General features: G+C 39.8%; 1 protein-coding gene across 1 annotated transcript in view; it reads left to right on the forward strand.

Moving 5' to 3' along the window:
• LOC138207281 (sodium channel protein type 2 subunit alpha-like) overlaps positions 1-21583 on the forward strand; it is a 42352-nt gene that overhangs the window by 13712 nt on the left and 7057 nt on the right. The window contains exons 9-20 of the mRNA XM_069164399.1: positions 4165-4306; positions 5875-6072; positions 6173-6358; positions 6443-6814; positions 6979-7108; positions 8256-8494; positions 10035-10208; positions 10511-10867; positions 14061-14471; positions 18685-18802; positions 18931-19085; positions 20201-20374. Of these exons, the coding sequence (XP_069020500.1) occupies positions 4165-4306; positions 5875-6072; positions 6173-6358; positions 6443-6814; positions 6979-7108; positions 8256-8494; positions 10035-10208; positions 10511-10867; positions 14061-14471; positions 18685-18802; positions 18931-19085; positions 20201-20374 (2656 nt within the window). The remainder of the gene's footprint in view (positions 1-4164; positions 4307-5874; positions 6073-6172; positions 6359-6442; positions 6815-6978; positions 7109-8255; positions 8495-10034; positions 10209-10510; positions 10868-14060; positions 14472-18684; positions 18803-18930; positions 19086-20200; positions 20375-21583) is intronic.

Below are 21583 nucleotides of genomic sequence, written 5' to 3' on the forward strand. Positions count from 1 at the left end.
AAAGACTGGTATTTTTTTGAAACACAGTTGATATCATTTCAACTGGTGTTACAATTAAGAGAGTTTGGTGGCAGTCCAAGCTGCAGAAGTGATCCAGCTGTGAATCACCTCGTGTTACCTATACAAAAATTGATTGGGATTTTTACTTAAGCTCCTCCCACTTCACACCTAGCCTTCCACACACTTGCTGTTTACACATGGGGTCATCTTTACTGCGTACACAGGAAGAGTCCATAGGAACGGCCCCCTCTTGTGGTATTCACGATGTCGGAGCTCGAGATTTTCTATAAGCTTGCGTTCACGAGCTGGAACGTATTTGCTGACGTTTACAAAAAGGCCAGAGGCCATGGAAGTTCATTTTTCGTTGGATGTTAAGCTAATATATTGTCATTTTAGTGATGCAGAGTTTGTCTTCATAACTTAGATAATAGCCAACATCTGAGGAAAATGTTGATCTTCTCAACGGCCTCATCTTTTCCCTCTGTGCCTTTGCATTTCCTGCATTATGTTACCTGCCTTTTAGCATGTTAAATTGTTCATCTCTGTGGCTTGTAGACATGCACATGTTGCCGTTGCCGCTTGAACGCCAAGCATACGGTGCACACGACTTCCCATGTTGTAACCACGAGTTCACGAGGTCCATTTGTACTCCATAATACTTGCATTAATCTTTGTATTAACATGCTAATCGACATAGGCAAGGTAGAAAGACAAGAGAAACAGTCTTAATAAAGACTACTGTCAGCCTGGGTGTGATAAAATTCAGCTAACCGCTAGCTGACTGCTCTCTTTCCCACCCACTGTGAAGACTAACTTAAAAGGTTATTCCTTTTATACAAAAAGTTTATATGGCAAAAGGTTCTTGAATTTGGGGGGGAAAAAAACTCTTATTAAACCTTTTGATGACAAGATGAATTTTTTTGCATTGGATCAAGCTAATATTGATATTAATACAGAGATTTAATGAGTTAATGGAACATATAAAGACATGATGGAGGTAGTGACACATGTTCAGCGGCATCCGAGTGCAGCCACCCTGTAGTCTTTAATCTCCCTCGGTAACGTCTCCTCCAAAAACACAGGAACTTAATCTCTCAAGAAGTAAAATCTGATTCCGTAATTTGTGTTCAAGTCGGAGCGAAAAGAGGATACATTTGAGGGCATTCAGGGGGAATGATGTCATTTAAACTCTGGTAAATAGTAGGTCAGTAAGATCAGAGTAGTGCAGATACAACATATCCAGCTGTCCCACCGACGAGTCACTGCAATTGACCTTTTTGTCTGTTTATTTGTTTGTTTGTTTTGTGGAGCTCAAACAGAGCATTGTGATCAACATCCAGTCTCATTGACTTAATCCTTTTTTTCTCTTTGGAAAATAACACAGGATTAAACCTTTTGCTGAAATTGATTTGAACATTGCTCTATCATCAACAAGAATATGGCAATTATTTGAATTTTTTTCTGAGCAGTTAGACAAATGGCAAATTTAGAGTGACACCAATTCATGACATGGCTGGTTAAAGTAACCATAAGGTAGCATATGTTTTTGTTGGTGTATGATTGAGACAGCCTTTTAATGTCGGTGGCATTTTAGATGGAACTTTCTGAGGTTGGCTGCAGAAACGGGCAAGATATTAAGCAGGTCAGGATGGAGGACGTAAAACATAGAGGATGCTTAATCTTTTGAGTGTATTCCAACAAGTAATCCCTGAGTAGATTTCCAAATTAAAGCTTTGGATACGTTATGATGACACACACACACACACACACACACACACACACACACACACACACACACACACACACACACACACACAATGTCACAGACATGCGCACAGGGTCACATAGACACAACCAGGCACATTCTCTCACACACACACACTCAGCGATGCATATTCAACTGATATTTTCAGCCGCAATGGCTGACAAGTTTGTGATAAATGATTTGCTCAAAGGTCGAGGCTGCTTCTCATCACACCTAGTGTAGAGTCAATGCAACTGCTTATCCCCTCACATCTTAAAGCCACTGTACACAAAGGATTAGGGCTGATTGTATAGACGGTTTCAACTTTGACCTTGACTGGGCTGATGTGGGCATGGAAACTCACCAGCCCCACCCAGGAAAAACTGCTGCGAATGACAGATGTTCATCTGCTGCTGTTACACAAACTGCAGGAAATGGAGGCTACACTCTCAAAGATAATACTTATAAAAAATGATAAACATGTAGCGAAGAGCTTTAACAGAGCTCTTGCACACCCCAGACCATGTTGCTTTGGTTACATAAGATAACTTTTAAACTGGCAAATCATTTATACTTTATATTTTCACTATTTCTAAATGCATGGTGTCAGTTTGTCAATTTTGGACTCCACTTTTTTTCTTATTCCAGGAAGCCACAGATTTCCATTCATCTCTGTACAGTATGAATTTGCAACATTATTTGGGAGGAATAATTAAGTTTAAAGAACCTGCTAACGGAAATACATAAAAACTATAGCACATTTACAGAATAGTTGGGTTTGATGTAAAGTACATGGGATTTGGATGTACTGTATGTGTGTATCACAGCAGCTCTCCTCAAGGATCACTAACTCCGGATAAATGTATGCAAAGGCAATCTCCAGGGCAGTTATTGTGGAAACCTGAAGGATATTAGCCCCACAGGTGCCTTGTTTTTTACAACAGCATCTAATTGCAGGAGGAGTCTCACATTCATATAGCTCTTAAAGGGACAACACTGGATTAACAAGTGCATCATTAGATGCAGTTTGTGCAGAGTACTTTCATATCAGAAAATAGTGTCTTTAGGAAGTTTCTGGATTCTTAGTGAATAACTTCAACATGACATGTGACATGACAACTGACAACAAACAGTGGAATAATGGTTAAAATAGGAATCCGTGTACTGTAACAATGACTTGTTCGTTAAAGTCACTGATTTTATACTTTCCATGCCGCTATCATTTACCATTAATCAGGCAATACTCCTCAATATTTGGTAGCGTTGCTACAATTGTTCATTTCGCTTTATTGAGCTCTACCACCATCACTGACTTTAATGTCAGTGCACTTAGCCACACCCTTTGGTCACTGGTTGGTTCGTCTTTCTCACCAAGTGAATCTTTATGCTTATGGTGTTTCCAGACTATAATCACAGCAAAGACTGAAGTTCTGAGCAATAGGTGGACAGAGGCAAGCAAGTGTGATCCAACACAGTAAACAAATATAGAAAAGACCATTTCTGTCAAACTCAATTTGTGTTGAGAAATCATGTAAATCGTTCTCTTTACATTAAAAAGGTGGAAAAACATTCATTGGAACAGTTCTTTAAAAAAAAAAAAAAAAAGCATCGTAGCTTGAAACAAATGAATTGTATAAATTATATAATGAATGAGGCTTTTAGAGATAAGGAAAAATGGTCTGCAAGATTCGTGAACTAAACAAAATTTGTCAAACTACCGCGCAGTCCTTTAAGACAATATTGATTACAAGATGTGAACAGATTGGTGACAGGTTGAGCCGTGTAGCAGAGCAGCAGCCTGACAGAAAGATGTCGCTGGCCTCACGCAGCCTCCTCTATCCTCGCTGCTGGATATTAGTGAGCATTCCTGCTTAGCTGGCTGCTTGGTGAGATCTACAGCTGTTCTCACAGCAGTGCTCTCCCGCCCAGCTGTTTGCCAGCCATTACGAAATTATTCCGCCCTCAGATTGACATGGCAGCCCAGCTTGTTCTCAGCTGCTGGACTTAAATATTTGCTGTAATGCCACTATGCTGACAATGAAGATCAGAGATGGAGGCATCGAGCTGAAAAATTTCGAACCGCAATTTGATATCCATCTGGCTCGTCTGTAATCCCTTTTGCTCCAGCGCATTTTAGTGCTCCTGCCTGAAACATGTTTCAAGTGCCCTCTTCAGTTCAAATATTGCTGATGATAGCAGTGTACGTACTTACTAACTCATCCGCTTCTCTCCTCTGTGGAGTCAAAGGCCGCATGGCTACATGTAGATACTGGATATATTTTTAACTCTTAAAACAGCTCGCACGCCACCAAGACTATATCTGCCCCAGCTGCTTTTCATTTCACTGTGCTGTTCCTTTGTTTACCGGTCCTGTCCCCTAATCATCTGTCTTCTGTCTCGCAATTCTTTGTGCATTACAGGAAGTGTCCAGATGGATTTGACTGCCTAAAAGTAGGGAGGAATCCAAACTACGGCTACACCAGTTTTGATACCTTCGGCTGGGCTTTTCTGGCACTTTTCCGACTCATGACTCAAGACTACTGGGAAAAACTGTTTCACCAGGTGCACTTTTTTATTCACCAGTATTCTCTAATGATAATCTAAAGTCTATTAGCACTAACTTATTTTTATAAAGGTTATTTGGTGCAAAAACACAATGTAGAATACATCAGAATAGCTTTACAATAATACTGACCTGGACAATTCACCTCAAATAACTACACAATGTAGGGCATAAAGACAAGCAACAACCAGTCAGAAAGGACACAAACAAATACAAATTTGAGCTTAACATAGAGTTAAGGACAAATCATTTTTAATATTCCCAGTAGATCAAATGACTACTGTAATCTGACATGGGGCGCAATGAAGATAATTATAATCTGACTCTGCATTTCCCTCAGCTTTAGTGACAGGTTTTGGGCTGTATCTTACCCCTCAAGGGCACCGCAAGTATCTTTGCCTGTTTCAGACAGACGCAGTAGTCATTTTCCCATCCAGCGCCCACATTGTTGAAGTAGCAAATGTAACCCACTGGTGCCCATTAGTGCACGCATGGGCGTGTTGGTCTAAAACTAAAACTTATGTGTGTTGTTGGCGCATGACAGTGACTGCACGATCTACCATCAAGAACCAGCACACTTCAGTCAATGCCACAGTATTTTACTTTTACTTTAAGGGCGCATTATAAAGAGAGTAATATGCACCTACATTGGCGGACGCACAACAGGGACATGCAGCAGTGCACAAACATGCAAAAGATTAAAACTAAAAAGATTAAAATGTGAAAGATTATTATTGTGAACATAAATCTGAACAGATCAGATATGTTTCCTCTATAGAAAAGTGTACTTGGAAAATCCACTGATATAATAGCAATCCTCCAAGGTGCAGGCTTGCGTGGTTCTCAAAGGGAATTTCATTTCATGTCACACCAAAAATACACCTATGATTATTTTGGAGACCATGCGCCCTAGTTTGTACTCAGATTATCCAGCCTTAAACTAGAAAAAATGGAACTGAGCTCCACCCAAATGCACTAGCGCTGGAAAACGCAATTTGTTAAAATAGAGCCCATAGTGTCTTTCAGCTTATTGTTTTGAGTTATTTGGCTCATAACTTTACAGTTTTAACAACTCTTATCAACCCTGTTTGAAGTGCCAGGAGCAGGCAGCTCTGCACCAAATGACAGTCAGTAACTAGCTGATAAAGATTGGTGAGCCTTTGGCAGCTAAAGAGCCAGTTGGTGGAGACCCAAACAGAGCCAGAAGGAGATTGAACCTCCATGAGGAGGCCAAAAGTGAATGAAATGAAATAAGAAATAATTTGTTCCTTGGGTCTAAAGTGATTAAAAGTAATTAATGAAAGCAGCTTGAATAGTTAATTGGTTAATTGTAACTAATTTTGACCATGAAAGAATGTAATGGCTATTCCAGGTACTTATTCTCTCATTTTAACATCCAATAAGGAATCCATAGTTTTCGGGTAAGACTGAGGATTGTCTGTTGCTTTGTGTTTATGTTCATAATCATAGATAATGCCAAAACTGCCAAAGCCAAGCTTTAAAAAAACATAATTTTCCTTTAATGTATGACTTGGCTATTACTGACTTCATGCCATAACTCCCTCAGACTCTGCGCTCAGCAGGGAAGACCTACATGGTTTTCTTTGTGCTGGTTATCTTCCTGGGCTCCTTCTACTTGGTCAACCTGATCCTGGCTGTCGTGGCCATGGCCTACGAGGAGCAGAATCAGGCAACTATCGCAGAGGCCTGGCAAAAGGAGAGGGAGTTTCAGCTGGCCATGGAGCATCTCAGAAGAGAGCAAAGAGTAGGTGCAGGGCAAACAGGATTTTCATATTTTTTTGTGTACTATCACAAACAAAAAAATAAGCTTAACTCTCTGTGACATAATTTCTTTCTGTATGCAGTTGGCAGCAAAAAGACAAGTACAGGAGACAGACTCTGTGTTGTCCCCAGAGCTGTCTCCATTCTGTCTGAAAGCAGGAAGTATACGGAGAAACAGCAGCAGAAGAAGAAGATCTCACAGGATGCTGTCAGAGGAAACAGCAGAGGAGGCTGCTGAAGACAAGTTCGACCCCCTGGATGAGCCAATGGTACATCACTCCTCAGACATACTCGAGATGGTCTTTGATGTTGTAGGTGATAGGAGCTAATGCCTCCTCTGTGTCTCTCTGTAGCCCCCTCTGTCCCCCCTGCCAGCCCACCCTCTGCTGGCCACGCTCTCCTCTCACCCCCTCAGCACCAGGAGAGGAAGCCAGAACAGCATCTTCAGCTCCTTCCGGGTTCGCAACAACTCGGAGGCTGAGTTCGGGGACGACGAGTTCAGCATTCACGGGGACGTCTTCAGGAGTCGCACCAGTTCAACGGCAACGCCCTGGAAGAGGAGGACGGGCAGCGTGAGGAGCCACTGCTCCCAAGTGTTCACCCCCATCATCAATGTCAATGGCCGGCTGAACATCTCCCTTGATCAGAACGGAGTCACCACTGTGGGTCTGCACACCCCGACATCCATGCCAGCTTACAGCATGGAGAGAGTCAGGGAGGACACAGTGAGTGATGGAGGCCTGTGTCATGACACTGTCCTGAAAATGTGCAATACATGCATTTATTAGGATGAGTAAATTCTCATAATGGAAAAGCTTAATTAACAAGCCTCAGCCTTGAGATAATAAAGCCTTGTATTTATTCTTTTCAGGTATTTTCTGTCTGCCAGAAGACTAGCAGTTCAGAGGACACAGTTCCCAGACCACTCCTCCAGCCTTCCCCAACAGTGACAGAGCCTCCTCCAGTGCACAGGAAAAGAGGCTTGAGCTCTGTCAGCTTTCTCAGTGATGCCATGGAGGGTGCGTCCATTTCAATAAAAAGTAATAGTTGGGAGATTACATTACATTTTGGAAAAATGCAAATGTACCAAGAATGAAAAAAGAAGAACGATACCGGTCTAATATCTGTCTATTAAATATGTAAACTTAACCAGCAGCAAGTTAACTTAGCTTAGCACTAAGAGTAAAAATGGCTTGGCTGGTTTTGTCTGAAAGTTTAATCTACAAGCAATTACAAAGTTCACTAAATAACACATTAAATCTGTGTTTAGTGTAAAAATGACACCTTGTAAACGAATCCAGGAAGTTAACACAGACAAAAGATAGTCCACCTCTCATAAAACTATAACAATCTTGTTTTTCGGTGTTTGTGCTGTTGTCTATACATTAAACAGATAAGATTAGAACTGTTGATGTCCTGGTCGAATGATCTTGTTACCTTCAAAGAGAACCAGCTCAGCTGTTTCCACTGTTCTTAGTCTTTATGCTAAGCTAAACTAGATGGTTGGGTGCATGTCACAACCCACTATGGCATCATCCATTGGTTTGTGAACTGCCATACTGAAGCCTTGAGTCTGGCATTTTGGCCATCAGCATCTTGGTTTTGGACCATATTTGGACGAGCTGTTGAGAAGCAAGGACACCCTCCCACTTATCAACTGTCAATCAAACCACACATGCCTCCAAACATACCTTAATTAAGTAGGAAATTATTTTCAGAAAGACCACCAGAACACTGATCAGGAGTGAATTTAGTGACTTTTATAACATCATAATGAATCTATTGGAGTCAGGAGGTTTTTTTTGGACCCAGTCCCTAGTGGCCCTCAGTGATTGCACTTCAGGCACTTTTTAGACCTGAAGACTACGTCCATTTTTTTTTTTTTTTATGGAATCTATGGTTGGTCATTGATTTATATTTACCATAAATGCATTAGCATGGTATCCTTCTCATTAAACTCTCTAATTGCCAAAAATGTTGAATATATTTTCTTAAAGGTTGCTGTTGTACCTATTACAGTTTGAAGCTACCATAAAACTCTTGTGTTGAACATGCTTGGGCTTGGAGTTGTAGTCAGCATAGAATAACCAGCATAGATTGCCTATTCAAAGGGGAATTACATGAAATACCTGGAGATAATAAGTTCACCTTTGTGTCTCCTTGCAGAGCTGGAGGAGTCGAGGCAGAAGTGCCATCCCTGCTGGTATACATTCGCCAAAAAGTACCTGATATGGGACTGCAGTCCCTGGTGGCTGAAGTTGAAGGAGTGCATGAAGTTCATGGTGATGGATCCTTTCCTGGATCTTGGCATCACCATATGCATCGTGCTCAACACCCTCTTCATGGCCCTGGAGCACTACCCCATGACGGATGAGTTCAACATCATGCTCTCAGTGGGCAATCTGGTGAGAGGCTTTTTAAAGATAGGCAGGTTTCCAGCGTGTAACACACTTTCTCCTGAGTGCAGTTAGGTGGTAGATGAGCAGAGGAGAGCACTTAGAAGAAGTCAGAGAGGAAACAGATTACGTATATCTACATCGGACAGCTGTTTTTTTTTTGTAGCAGTTTATTGTGTGTCAGAAGGAGGCCAAGTGCAGCTATGTTGATCTAAGATTCTGCTTAAAAATATTTGCGATTATCCTCGGTAAGCAGGGGTATTTTTAGCAACAGGATGGGCTAATTTCCTGTATTTGTATTTTGATATCTCCCCCTACTGGTGAATTGTAGACTCTGCCAATGTCTTTAAGTCTGGAAAGACGCCTAAAAGAAGTCAAATAAAAGTAATATTTTTTTATTTAGTAACTTCACAAAGTTGCTTATTTTTTTTTAGTGCTGTTGGTTTAGCAAGTCTGTTATTTAGCAGGAAATCTCACAAACCTTAAAATATGTCAAATTTGGGAGGAGCTTGCTTTACACAGATTTTAGAAAATGACCTCTAGATAACGATGCGTTACTAATCAGGGTATTTAATTGGTGTACCAGAGACATGCAGGTTGTCTTGCATGAGGACGAACCTCAACCACACACTGGACTGAGCTGACAATCCTGATATGGATCAGTCACAATCAAGCATTGTGCAGCATCTATAATGCATATTTGTTACCATCTTATGGTTCTAACATTGCTTTTACCAATATACAGTATTTCTATGTAAATATTACAGTGTTAACAAGGATGTTTTGGTACAGATCCACCAACCACTTGATTGATTGAGATGTTTTTTCAAACATTGTTATTTAGTATTGTGAAATATTTTTTGCCATTTTCTTATAAACTATTTAGTAGTTTGGTTATTCAAACTGATACAACTGAAATATTTTTTTAAAAATGTCATATTAAAAATTTACTTAAAAGAAACATTACGCTGCATTTTTTATTTGGTTTTGGCCAATAGTGGAAGTGGAACAAGATCCAAACACTGACAGAGTCATATTATAACCTTCAGAGTTTTTAATGGGAACATTTGAGACAGTAGTTGCATATTTACACCTCAGACATTCAGTAACATTAGTATTAACCACCTGAAGAATTTATGTCTCGTATTCACTCTGTTTAGCTCTGGAATATCTACCTGTGAGCTCAACTACGTAGCATTACATGCTAGTATTCACCCTCTTAACCGTTCCTGTTTTCCATTTGGAGCTGGGCAAATAGTGTACCATGAATATACCTAAATTTTATTATCTAAAAACTGATGTTGACTGCAGCTTTAAAAAAAAAAAAAAAAAAAGGATGATGAAAATGGTGAGAGTAAACCAGAGGAAAAACAAATCAACTAAAAGATGATAAATTAACTGTTGAACTGAGGGAAACTGCAAATCAAATTTCAAACCATTTCCAATGGGCAGTGGAGTGCAGCTACAAAAATACAGTACATTCTCCTTGAATGAGTTATTATGGTCCTTTCTTCACCTCTCACTACCTCTATCACTGTGTTTGTTCCAGGTGTTCACGGTTATCTTTACAGCTGAGATGGTGCTAAAGCTGATTGCCATGGACCCCTACTACTACTTCCAACAGGGCTGGAACATCTTTGACGGCGTCATCGTTTGCCTCAGTCTGATGGAGTTGGGGCTCTCCAATGTGGAAGGACTGTCTGTCCTACGATCTTTCAGACTGGTAACAGAAAACTTCAACTCTCTCAACTCTCATACTTTCAAGAAAATCACTGATTGACATTGTAGTCAATTTAAAAATACAGCAAATAATAATTATTGACTTATAAGGTTTTCAAAAGAAGGAACTAAAGTAAAGTAAAAAATGTCCCAACAATAAGACTTTACACCACATGCATCTGAGAACACAAAACTGTCTGAAGTATAGTAAGATGTAAGGTTTCAACATTTTATTTATAGTATAGGATACAGTCTCTTGTATAGATGCAGCATAATTTTTCCTCTTCACCTTCTTCCCATCATCAGTTACGAGTCTTCAAGCTGGCAAAGTCCTGGCCCACTCTCAACACTCTCATCAAGATCATCGGCAACTCTGTGGGCGCCCTGGGAAATCTGACACTGGTCTTGGCCATCATCGTCTTCATCTTTGCTGTGGTGGGCATGCAGCTGTTCGGCAAGAACTATCAGGACTACGTGTGCAAGATCTCCATCGACTGCCAGCTGCCTCGCTGGCACATGAAGGACTTCTTCCACTCCTTCCTGATCGTGTTCAGGGTGTTGTGCGGCGAGTGGATCGAGACCATGTGGGACTGTATGGAGGTGGCTGGGCAACCCCTCTGCATCCTGGTCTTCATGTTGGTCATGGTCATAGGGAACTTGGTGGTAAGTACTTTAATATAATATGAAGGTTATGTCGGCTGATATATTCTATATTTTTCCGACAGTCAACATAAGTTTTCTGTGTAGCCATTTCTCGTCCCTTTGTGCTGTAGAGCTCCATTGTTGCTCAAAATCTATTAGAGATCCATCAGCTAGCCACAGTGTTGCATCAGTTGACATGTTTCTCCATAGTAATGAACAAACACACTGTTTACTTTGACTCAATCCCACATGCACCATGCTGCTGCTGTAAATACTTACTAGAGGACCAAATTTGTATCAATCCGCCACTGAAAGTAGTCCCAAACTAAGATTGTTGAAAAACGAAGTTATCCTTTTGTTTTAGGAAATTTCTTTAGCCTTTTTAAAATATATAAAAGTTTTTATTTATTGCCACCTTTTGAAGAGTCCCATACACGGGCTACTTATTTCAGAAAGTACTTAAACATTAATTTACATATTGTTGGCTTTGCTATTCCAGAATATGGGCAAAGTTACCCTTTAACAGTATATGATAAGTAAAGAGAAATCCAATTGCAACTGCGGTCAAATCCAAGTGATGATGTCACAAGTAATCTGGGATTACGTTGCACCATGGAGGGCCTTTGATTGCATATTATGAGGATGGGGCATCCTTGAAGTTAGTCATGATCAATTTTTGCCAGCTACAAATTTAAATCAGTGCTCCTCAACACGCACTTCGCGCTGAAGAAGTGTTTGTGGCCCAGTCTCATGTTAACTGTCTCACAGATTAGCATTAGCAGACCTCTAAACAGATCATGTCTGGACAACATATAAAACATCTGTTGTCCCTCCTAAATCATGTATATATTATCTGCACATGTTGCCGTGCAAACTGCAGCCGCCACAGACAAAGTCAGCGCTGGAGCTGCTTTACAGCAGCCTCATGTCCTTCAGGGCTGAATATCCACTACTGATTAACTAATTCTTATGGGTGAAATGGGTGACCTATGTGCTGTACAAAGGATCAGCCAAGCCACGGTGTTCTGCCTGTCATTCCAGCTTTCACAGCAGGTATTGATTCTCACACAGAACGAAACACGGCTCGCACATCGTCGCATGCATCTGTAAAAAAATAATCTGTCTGACAGTTTCTGTTTTTACACAACTGCTGTCACTCTGTGCCATAGCACAGATGCATATATTCATTGGTCCACCCACATGGTGATTTGTTGTCCAGCTGTCTCCTGTAAGCTAACGTTAATGAGAACAGATAAAAAAAAGAAAAAATCCCGGAAACGCAACAGCCAGCATCCGCAGGATTCATTCGTAGTCACTGTTACTTTGCTTTAAATTTGGCACCATTGCAGCGCTGATAATAGATATTTAAAAACACGTGTTATATAATACTGTTTCAGCAGGACTCTAAGTAAGATCTAGTTTTTATTTCAGGGTAAGCTTAAATTTCTGATTCTGAGAAAAATGAGCAAGAAATATGTATTATGCAAGTCCAACGAAGACAAACATACACGCTACCAGCTAGTGGTTTCTCTCATCTCATGTTAGGAACATATTGGAATAGTATCATTCACAGAAATGTGAGTTTCCTTCTGTAGCCTAACCATTTTAAAACCTTGTCAGTCTTTTAAAAAAAATTGAGCAATGCTATGAGTGTGTTGTTCCTGTTGGATATGGTTCAAACACCTATTCCCAGCATGCCCTCTGTTCCCTGTGCCATTAAATGCTAGCTGGTGCCACATTTAATCCTATGCTCTGAAATGTATCTGTCTGTCAGAAATGTTTTAAAGGCCTTTTGGTTAACTCGGAAATGTTTGTTAATTTTCGTCTGAATGAGGACTGACACCGTCTCTCGTGCAGATTAAAATATTCTATATTCATAATCATCCTTCCACATTATGAATCACGTATAGTAGAAATTTGCAACGCCACAGGTCACCCATATCTGCATAGTCGACAATCTGATTAGATTTTGTAGGACCTGTTTGCATACATTAACATATTAATGAGGTAACACTGATTTCCCAGAAGTTCACGTTGACACCAGACATGTTGAGTAAACAAAAAGACCTTGCTAATTAATGACTTAAACGGATGAATCAGGAAAAAAATAAAAATGTTCTTGTGAAGATGACAACTGAAGCACATAGTGAAAGCTTTAACTTCACTAATCTGATTAGACTTTGCTGTGCCTTGCTACATAGACAGACATATTGTATATTAATGAGGTAAAACAGAATTTCTTTTGCATTCTTGATGAAAAACCACTCGTACATTGAGAATACAAGTTCTTGTGTCATTAAAATCATGGAATTGGCATTAGAATACCTCACATTTTTGCACTTTTAAAAATAGATAATACTGTAATAATACACAAACTGGTGAAAAGGTAAAGGACCTTTTACCTGAAACATTTAGCTTTAGCCTTTTATATTTACCTAACGTCTGTTTTCTGGATCTTTTATTAGTCATTAAATACTGTTTAACACAGTCCTTTTACTGATGCATGATGGCAAAGACAAGCAGAGGAGCACACAGCAGATTCTCTTGCTGGACTCTTTCAGTCACTCTATTGCCCTGTTAGAGCAAAGATCAGATCACAACAGGGCTCCTTATGGAATTTAATGGACAGAAACCCTCTCTGCACATCAATAGTGGGAAAGCTGTTTATCCAAAGGATTATGAGGATGCTTAGGAGCGAGAAGGTCGGAGGGCATTTATCACTAATCATCTGCTCAGGCTCCCCATCTCTGACTGGCTCAGTGGCTAAAGATGATCCCTACCAACTGTGCACATCACCCATGCACACGGGGAGTGTGAACACACAGACCACACACACAGACACACACACACACACACACACACACACACACATGCAGAGATGTGCCTGATGCTGCTGCTCTCTAAGCTAGCAGACAGATTACTTGGGAGTTGGATGCTCGGATACTTGACTTCAGGGTAACAGAAGCACCAGAAGCCATGCATGTGTGTGTGAGCATGACCTTGTGGTGTGTTCTCTGGAATTACAATAAAGGATTTGCCAATGTTGACAAAATAAATGTGACATTTTGTCAGGCATTAGGTGCACTTATCCCCCATCCTGCAGGCTGAACTATGCTGTGCATTGTATGTAAAGAAAATAAAGGTTTACACAAGCAATGAGCAAAAATGACACTAATGTTTTAATCATTTCTCCATTTCAAATGTCTGTCATCAGGTGCTGAATCTCTTCCTGGCCCTCCTGCTCAGCTCCTTCAGCTCCGACAATCTCTCTGCTCCGGACGAAGACGGCGATCTGAACAACATCCAGATCGCCATCGCCCGCATCCACGCTGGCGTCTCCTGGTTTGTCAACAGCGTCTCCGACCTCTTCAATCGCGGCCTGAAGCGTCAAAAGCAGAAGACCAAAGATGAGAGTCAGCCCCTCAAGCTGGTCGCAAACCACGTGGAGAGCAACGGTGGAGTTTTTGGACTCTATGATGAGAAGTACAGCATACCAGAGGAGGACAGCTACATGACCAATCCCAACCTGACCGTCATCGTTCCCATCGCGCCTGGGGAGTCAGATGTGGAGTTTCTTGAGGAAGAGGAGATCTCAGAGTCGTCAGAGGATGAAGACAACAAAGCAGTGAGTTTGTCACATTGAGAAAAATGTGTTTACACAAGACTGGAGCTAAACCTCATGCTTTACTGGTCCCCCTACTCATGGTCTTTACAGATTATTATAAAATATTATAAAATCTGTCATCATTTTTAAAGCATATAAATTCACACTAAATCATAAGCTTCTTTGCCTTAGACCTATGATATAAACCGTGAGCCATGACATGGCTGATTTTGATGAGGCCAGATGCATCATGATCAGTTTTCTGTTTGAAAACTGGAAAACTGGTAAATCAACCTCATTTTGTTTGTTTTCCAGCTTTCACTTAACAACAATAAATATCACCTGTCCGACTTTTTCTCAAGTAATTTTCTAATAGGTGGCTTTAACTTTTACAAAGACATTTTCTGGTAAGATATTTGTATTCCTACGCAAATATCTTTTCAGATGCTTCATCCACTATTACGAGTTAATCACAGGGAATAAGTCAACCAAAGGACGCTAAAAGATCTAATTTAAGACAGATCTATGTGTTTTGTTGTTGTCTTGAATGACTAGAGGAAGGGGTGACATGAGACAGAAGAATGGAAGAGAAGTGTTGTATCTGAAAAGTTGACAGATGTTGTAGAAAAATGCGCAAACTGTTTTACTTGATGTCACATTCCTGGAAACTGTGTTACAGATAAGAGATAAATAAAAAGGTGAAAAGGTTAAGAATAGCAGAGAGCCTGATACCACTCTGCCCAAAACTGTCTTAAAGCTTTTGTACAAATATGAAACAGACATCTCAGGATTTAAAAAAGAAAATAATAATGGCTTGAAAAAAAAAAGAGAAACTAAGTCAGGGCCGTCCTTTTACAGGTCCTAAGCTAAAAGTAAAATGTGTAAGCATAAACAACAAACATCTAAAGACCCAGCACAATGGAGACATTAACAAGCAAAAAATAATGAACGCAACAATGGAAATAATATACTTAAAAACTAATCTCAAAAATTAAATGTACAGTTTAGTTGTGTGTAAAAAACTTTTTTTTTTTAAATGTGTGTGTTATTGCATGTATTCTGAATGTGTGTGAATACCAAACTGAATGCATTTGTTTTTTTGTGTATTTCACGTTATGTAACATAGTGAACATCTGGCGTAGGCTTCTCAGAAAGCTGAGTTGTACGAGGAACAAATACAAAAACAAATTATCATAATTATAACATTATTATTATTTTATATTGCTAATAAATAGACACTTTTGTGTATGCAAAATCAGGTACAACTCAGCCTCCTAATAAAAAAAAATGGGATCAACATTTTTCACTTGACCCAAAAAAGGTCTCATAATAGACCAGTTTCACAGAAGGCACTTTAACATGTCACAGTAGGAAAAACACACATGTAAATAACAAAGTTAATGATGGCTAATGATCAGACACCGAGCCTATATTAAATAGCCCCTGCTTTCAATATGTTGAATATATTATGTATATATATATTTAATATAAATATAAATAATATATTTATATATTTATAAATATATTTATAAATATAAAAATATATATAAATATATTTCAATATTCAATATACGAGACAGTAGGCGGAGCGTCATTAAATTTATCATTTACAAATATCTATTACATACACTAGATAATAAATATATAAAATGTACACTAAATAAATATGTCATATTTTATTAATAAGGTGTGATTTATCTGGAGAAGACAGAAGTATCATTGTTATTCTTTTATTAGCTATTATTTTCACAGTTATCTTAGATGTGAAGATCTACACAATTTGTATTTCTGTATGGCAAATATGAAATTAGCTTAGCTTGTTGCAATAACAGAAAACAGCGGTGAACAGCTCGCTTGGCTCTGGCGAAAGGTATCAACGGCCTGTCTCTTTCGCTCTATTATTAACACGGTATATCTTGTTTGTTTAATCCATGCAAACACAGATGGGTGAAAGACATTATGGTTTTATGACTAACTATTTCTTGGCCAGAGTCTGGCTGTGAGGTTACACTTCTAGATTAGGTATAGATACGCAGATATATTTTTATTTTGAAAGCTTCAGAGTGAGTGTACACAGATTGTCCTGCGGGCGGGTTGTTGGTTTAGGTGGAGAGTGTGTCGCTCCTGTCCTGTCTGGCAGACAGACAGGGGCAGGCCAGATGTGGAGCCAGGCCCTGTAGAGCAGATTAGACTGACACAGCTGAGCAGGGCCATGCAGGGCCATGCAGGGCCAGGCTGAGCTGAGCGGCCTGCAGTCTGGCGCTCTCTCTTGCTCTTCTCCTCCCGTGCTCCACACCACACCAGAATTAGGCATCAGGGAAAATGGAAATGAAAAAAAACAAAAAAACTCTCCTCCAACCCTCCATCAGCTTAACTGAGCATCAGCAGCTGCTCACTGTTAAAGAAGGATGCAGTTTACATGTGTGGAGCTGTACACATACACAAAATGATAAGAATGAAGACATATAAATCTAGTAAGTCACCATCGCTCACATGTGGCAGTAATTCAAGTTGATCTTGCTGTTATACATAATGCAGACTCAACAAAATGCCATCAGCGCTCATTCTCTCAAACAGCAAAACTGGAAACGCTGGTAATCTTGTCTCCAGGTCCTGTGGGTGCTCTTTAATGCTGGATTAGACTTCATATCATTTTATAGGATTGAAGCCGCACGTCTGTCCTATAAATCATGTGAAATATGTTGCTGTTACAACACACGAAAATCTCATCAAAATTGTATTAAGGCTCAGAAGAGATTGAAGGATGCGAAAGGGCCTCTAGGTGAGCTGGCTTTGATGGAATGAATCGACACCGGCTCATACAGAAAACGATCAACCCATTCTCATCCCAGGGTGTCAAATACTGATGTTGTGAACAGCTGCCGGCGTCTAAGAGATATGAACAAGGTGCTTTAGGATTAGGCACCAAAACCGCGAGTTTAGTTTTAGGAAAAAAATTGTGGTTTGGGTTAAATGTGACACGGTCACAATTTGGTTAGGGGTAGGCCAAGCGGCAGTCAACTGTGACATCACCAACTGCCACTAGTCTGGCATGTCCGCTGTCACCATCTTGCTATTTTGGAGCCAGAAATGACCGTAATTGGACGAGTTGGGAGGAACAATCGGGTAATCTGACTCGATCTGATTAAGAACCCGAGACCGTTATGCCCCGCCCACCTATAGCAGAAACCTGACTGCACCACAAGCCTGTCAATCAAACAGACAGGACCACAAGCATACCTCTTTTTAAGGCTTAACATCTAATTAATGACGGGATTATTTTCAGATGTGCTGCCAGAAAACTAATAAGAAGGAGTGATTTTAGAGAATGACACCTTCATGACTTGTTGAAAAAATTAATTGACTTTGTATTTTATGAGAGAAGTTGAATGAGAATTTATGGAGCCAGAGCCTTTTTGGAGCCAACCCCTAGTGGCCCTCAGTGGTATTGCTCTTTATGGCACCTCTGTGCTGGCCTTGTCAGACTCTGAAGCTAAATCCACTTTTACATCCAGTCTGGGAGCAAGACAACAAAACTACTTGGGTATTATGAGGGGAAAAAAAAAAAAAAATCATAGTTTGAATTGAATTGATGCTTTTAATGTAGATAGAGTACAGATATCACATCTACAGCATGTGACCAATAAAAAACACACCAAAACTCCTTGTGGTGAGGAAAAGATCACAATTTAGGTGAAAAATAAGTAATTTTGTGTTATTTTCTGTATATTATGTAACTTTACTTGAAAGTATTCGAAGTTCACTTTTTATTTCTCGTGGACACAACACCAATCTCCCAAGTGAAAGTCCTGTGTCTCTATGCTGGCTGTCACTCCTCTTCTTGACCGCCTTCTTGAAGCCAGGTGGTCATTGCACTGACTCCAAAGAAGATCTTGTGCGTATCTGTCTGACCCCAACGGCTTTGACAAAACTACAGTTTTTGACCTCCTTGGAGTGAAAATGAGCTCAAACTATTTCTGTTTGTGTTGAAACTTATACGCATTTCCCATATATAGTAACACCCTATTCAGAAATGTACAAGCAGACACTGAAAACATCTGACATATTAAAAATAAACATTTGTTAACAATATTCTGTTCTGTAAATAAATAACATCCAGGTACTGTCTATGCAGCGTTTCCATGAACAGCAGACAGGTACAGCTAGCATGTAATGGCTCTACTGTTAATTGAAGCTGGCGATTGATTAGTAACAGTGAGGCTTCACTCCTCAGGAGCAGATCAGCCTGTCGGAGGGCAGCACGGTGGATCTGAGGAAACCTGGAGAAGAGGAGGACAACTTTTCCGAGCTGGTCGAAGACAATATGGAGCCAGAGGAGTGCTTCCCAGAATGTGAGTGTAAAAACCGAAACATGCTCAACGCTCTGCATGTGTTAATCTCCTGCCCACTTTTACGGTAAATGTCACACACTAAGTCCATCCTTCATGTTATGTGATGTCTGCTTTTACTTTGTCATCAGTTTGCATGAGGCACTGTCAGTGCTGTAACATCGACACCAGCCGCGGTCTGGGCCAAGCCTGGTGGAGGCTGAGGAAAACCTGTTACCAGATCGTGGAGCACAGCTGGTTCGAGACGTTCATCATCTTCATGATCCTGCTCAGCAGCGGGGCTCTGGTAAGGCTGCTAAGCGCCATTAGAAAGATGAAACTCTGACAAACACTCCTTATGAAGTTATAATCCTGAAGAGTTTAGTCCCAGTTGATTTGGCAACGTACGTGCCTCAAGGTTGTTACAGCAAATGTGGTTTTATTCTTTAAGTCCCAGCATCCTGGGAGCAACAAACACTTAACGAGCTTTGTGGTTTGTCAGGAATACATCGAAAGAGAAAGTTGTCTCTTTTTATAGTGAAGTCAAACAAAACCAGGTTGTTTTAATCAAGAAGTCATTTAGTAATCTGCCATTTTCTTTCATGTGATAAGAAGTTGCATCTGATTTAATGCTGCAAAGGGCAAAGTTTTAATTTAGTTTTTATTGAATGCTTTATTGTGAAGCAGGAGATGGTGAGTTTGCAGCAGCAGTAACTTCACAGAGCTCTGATACAGCTGTGGGAGAGGGAACAATAAAAAAGGAGGCCAACATAGATGACATAAAATTACAATTATGCTGGATTACATGCTGCATTATTTCATGCAAATCCTTTGTGTGTGTGTGTGTGTGTGTGGGCGTGTGTCTGTGTGCGCACGTGCGTGTGTGTGTGTGTTTGAAGGCCATTTCAATCTAGACCAGGGATGGCAGACTCTACTAATAAAAACTACTTTAGTGTCAAAATGATTTTTGATTTGATTTCATGTAAATATTAAGATTATCGATGCTTCTAACTTGAAGTTAAACAGTTCATCATCAAAATATGTATTTATTGTGGCAGTAAAAATTTTCTTAAAAAAACAAGTACTCCAGACAATACTCTTAAAATCATGGGAAAGCAGAAACCTCTGCTTTCTTCACTACAGTGTCAGTGTCTTAGTTCAGTTTAGATCCTTATTACAGGACAATATTTCCCCTGTAGTACTGCTGCTAGAACAGGTGATGCTTAGTGACAATATTCTTGTAGTGGTTGCCTGCAGCATGTTTGGCTGTCTGGAAAACTATTAAGCAAGAGAAAAGTATTTGGCTTCTAAATTGTACTGGGGTACTTAAAAAGAAAGAAGACATATATATATATATATATATCAAGACATGTTTTTTTTAGGTATAGTGATTTGATGGTGTGATGTCATGTTCACCTTCAGGCGTTTGAAGACATCTACATTGAGAAAAGAAAAGTCATAAAGGTGGTATTGGAGTATGCTGATAAAGTCTTCTCCTACATCTTCGTGCTGGAGATGTTCCTCAAATGGATCGCGTACGGCTTCAAGAAGTATTTCACCAACTACTGGTGCTGGTTGGATTTTCTTATTGTGGATGTAAGTCAACATATCGCTGTATCTCTTATAATTTTTTACTGCACTACATGAACTGATGCTGTTAATTTTTTTAAAAACACGTTAAGATTGCAGGTTGAACAGAAATTCCTCTCATTGTAGCTGAATGTAGCTCGGATTTGTGGGACTTTCAGCGTGGTGAGTGGCCTATTGTTCACAGGAAAACACTTGATAGCTCGTTTATACTTCAAAATAACTAGATGTTATATTGACAGAGAAGGTGCTCACTGTCAAAATCCTGGGTATCAAATTTCAATACTTTTATGGCATCGATCCAAATTGTTTCTGTACGATCTACTTTTGATAAATGCCTCTTCGTTCACTACCAAATTTCGTTACCTACCATATCTTTTGTTACATTTACAAAGGAGTAAATCCCCGTAACTCAGTAAGTCACACCTTTGGCCGTACATAGCCCTACATGGGCAGCTTGCCTATGCAAATCATTTAGTTTAAACTTTGGTAAGTATTTCTTACATAAGGATTCCTTATTCCACTCTTTTCAAACTAATTTTTGGCCATTTCTTGTCTGAGTTTTGAGGTGTTTAGGGAATATTAGTAAATTGTAGCATCTGGTGAGAACTTCAGGGGGCGTTCAGGGGTTATCTGTTAATTGTTGCGACAGAGAATAACCTGGTTTACAGTCTCCCCCTCTAAATTACTTGAAAACAAAAGATTTCTACCATAATTTACTTTTCCTTATCTTAAAATATATTTTGAACCAGTAAAGTCAAGATATCTGCAACAATAACACTACTTAAAATTTTTTGAATAATACTCCATCAGTCCACTAGAGGATACAGTGTCATGTTTTGCTTCACCTCGGTGTAAAAAATAAGGTGATTTTGTATTTGACACCAAAACCACATAATTAAGTTCAGGAAAAGATTGTGGTTTGGATTAAAATAAATAATTTTACTTGAGTGATGTTACTTACGTCATATACTTACGTTATGAGAGTAACACAGTTAAATTACTTAAAATAAATCCGCATTGACTTTTGCCTTCTCACCGACTCAAACAGTTGACCAGATGAAAGTCCTGAGTTTGTTCCACACAAACTCCACCAACCTGCCTACGCAGTTTTTATCACTCTTTGTACTTCGCCGCATGACCTCCGTCTTCGATGGTCATAATGCCAAGACGAGGCATAACGTGACAATGACACAGGATCCTCTGGTGCACTGATGG

This window comes from Embiotoca jacksoni, unplaced genomic scaffold, assembly GCF_022577435.1.
Source record: "Embiotoca jacksoni isolate LCO1_2020_lvr unplaced genomic scaffold, fEmbJac1.0.p SCAF_31, whole genome shotgun sequence".
Classification (NCBI taxonomy): Eukaryota; Metazoa; Chordata; class Actinopteri; family Embiotocidae; genus Embiotoca; species Embiotoca jacksoni.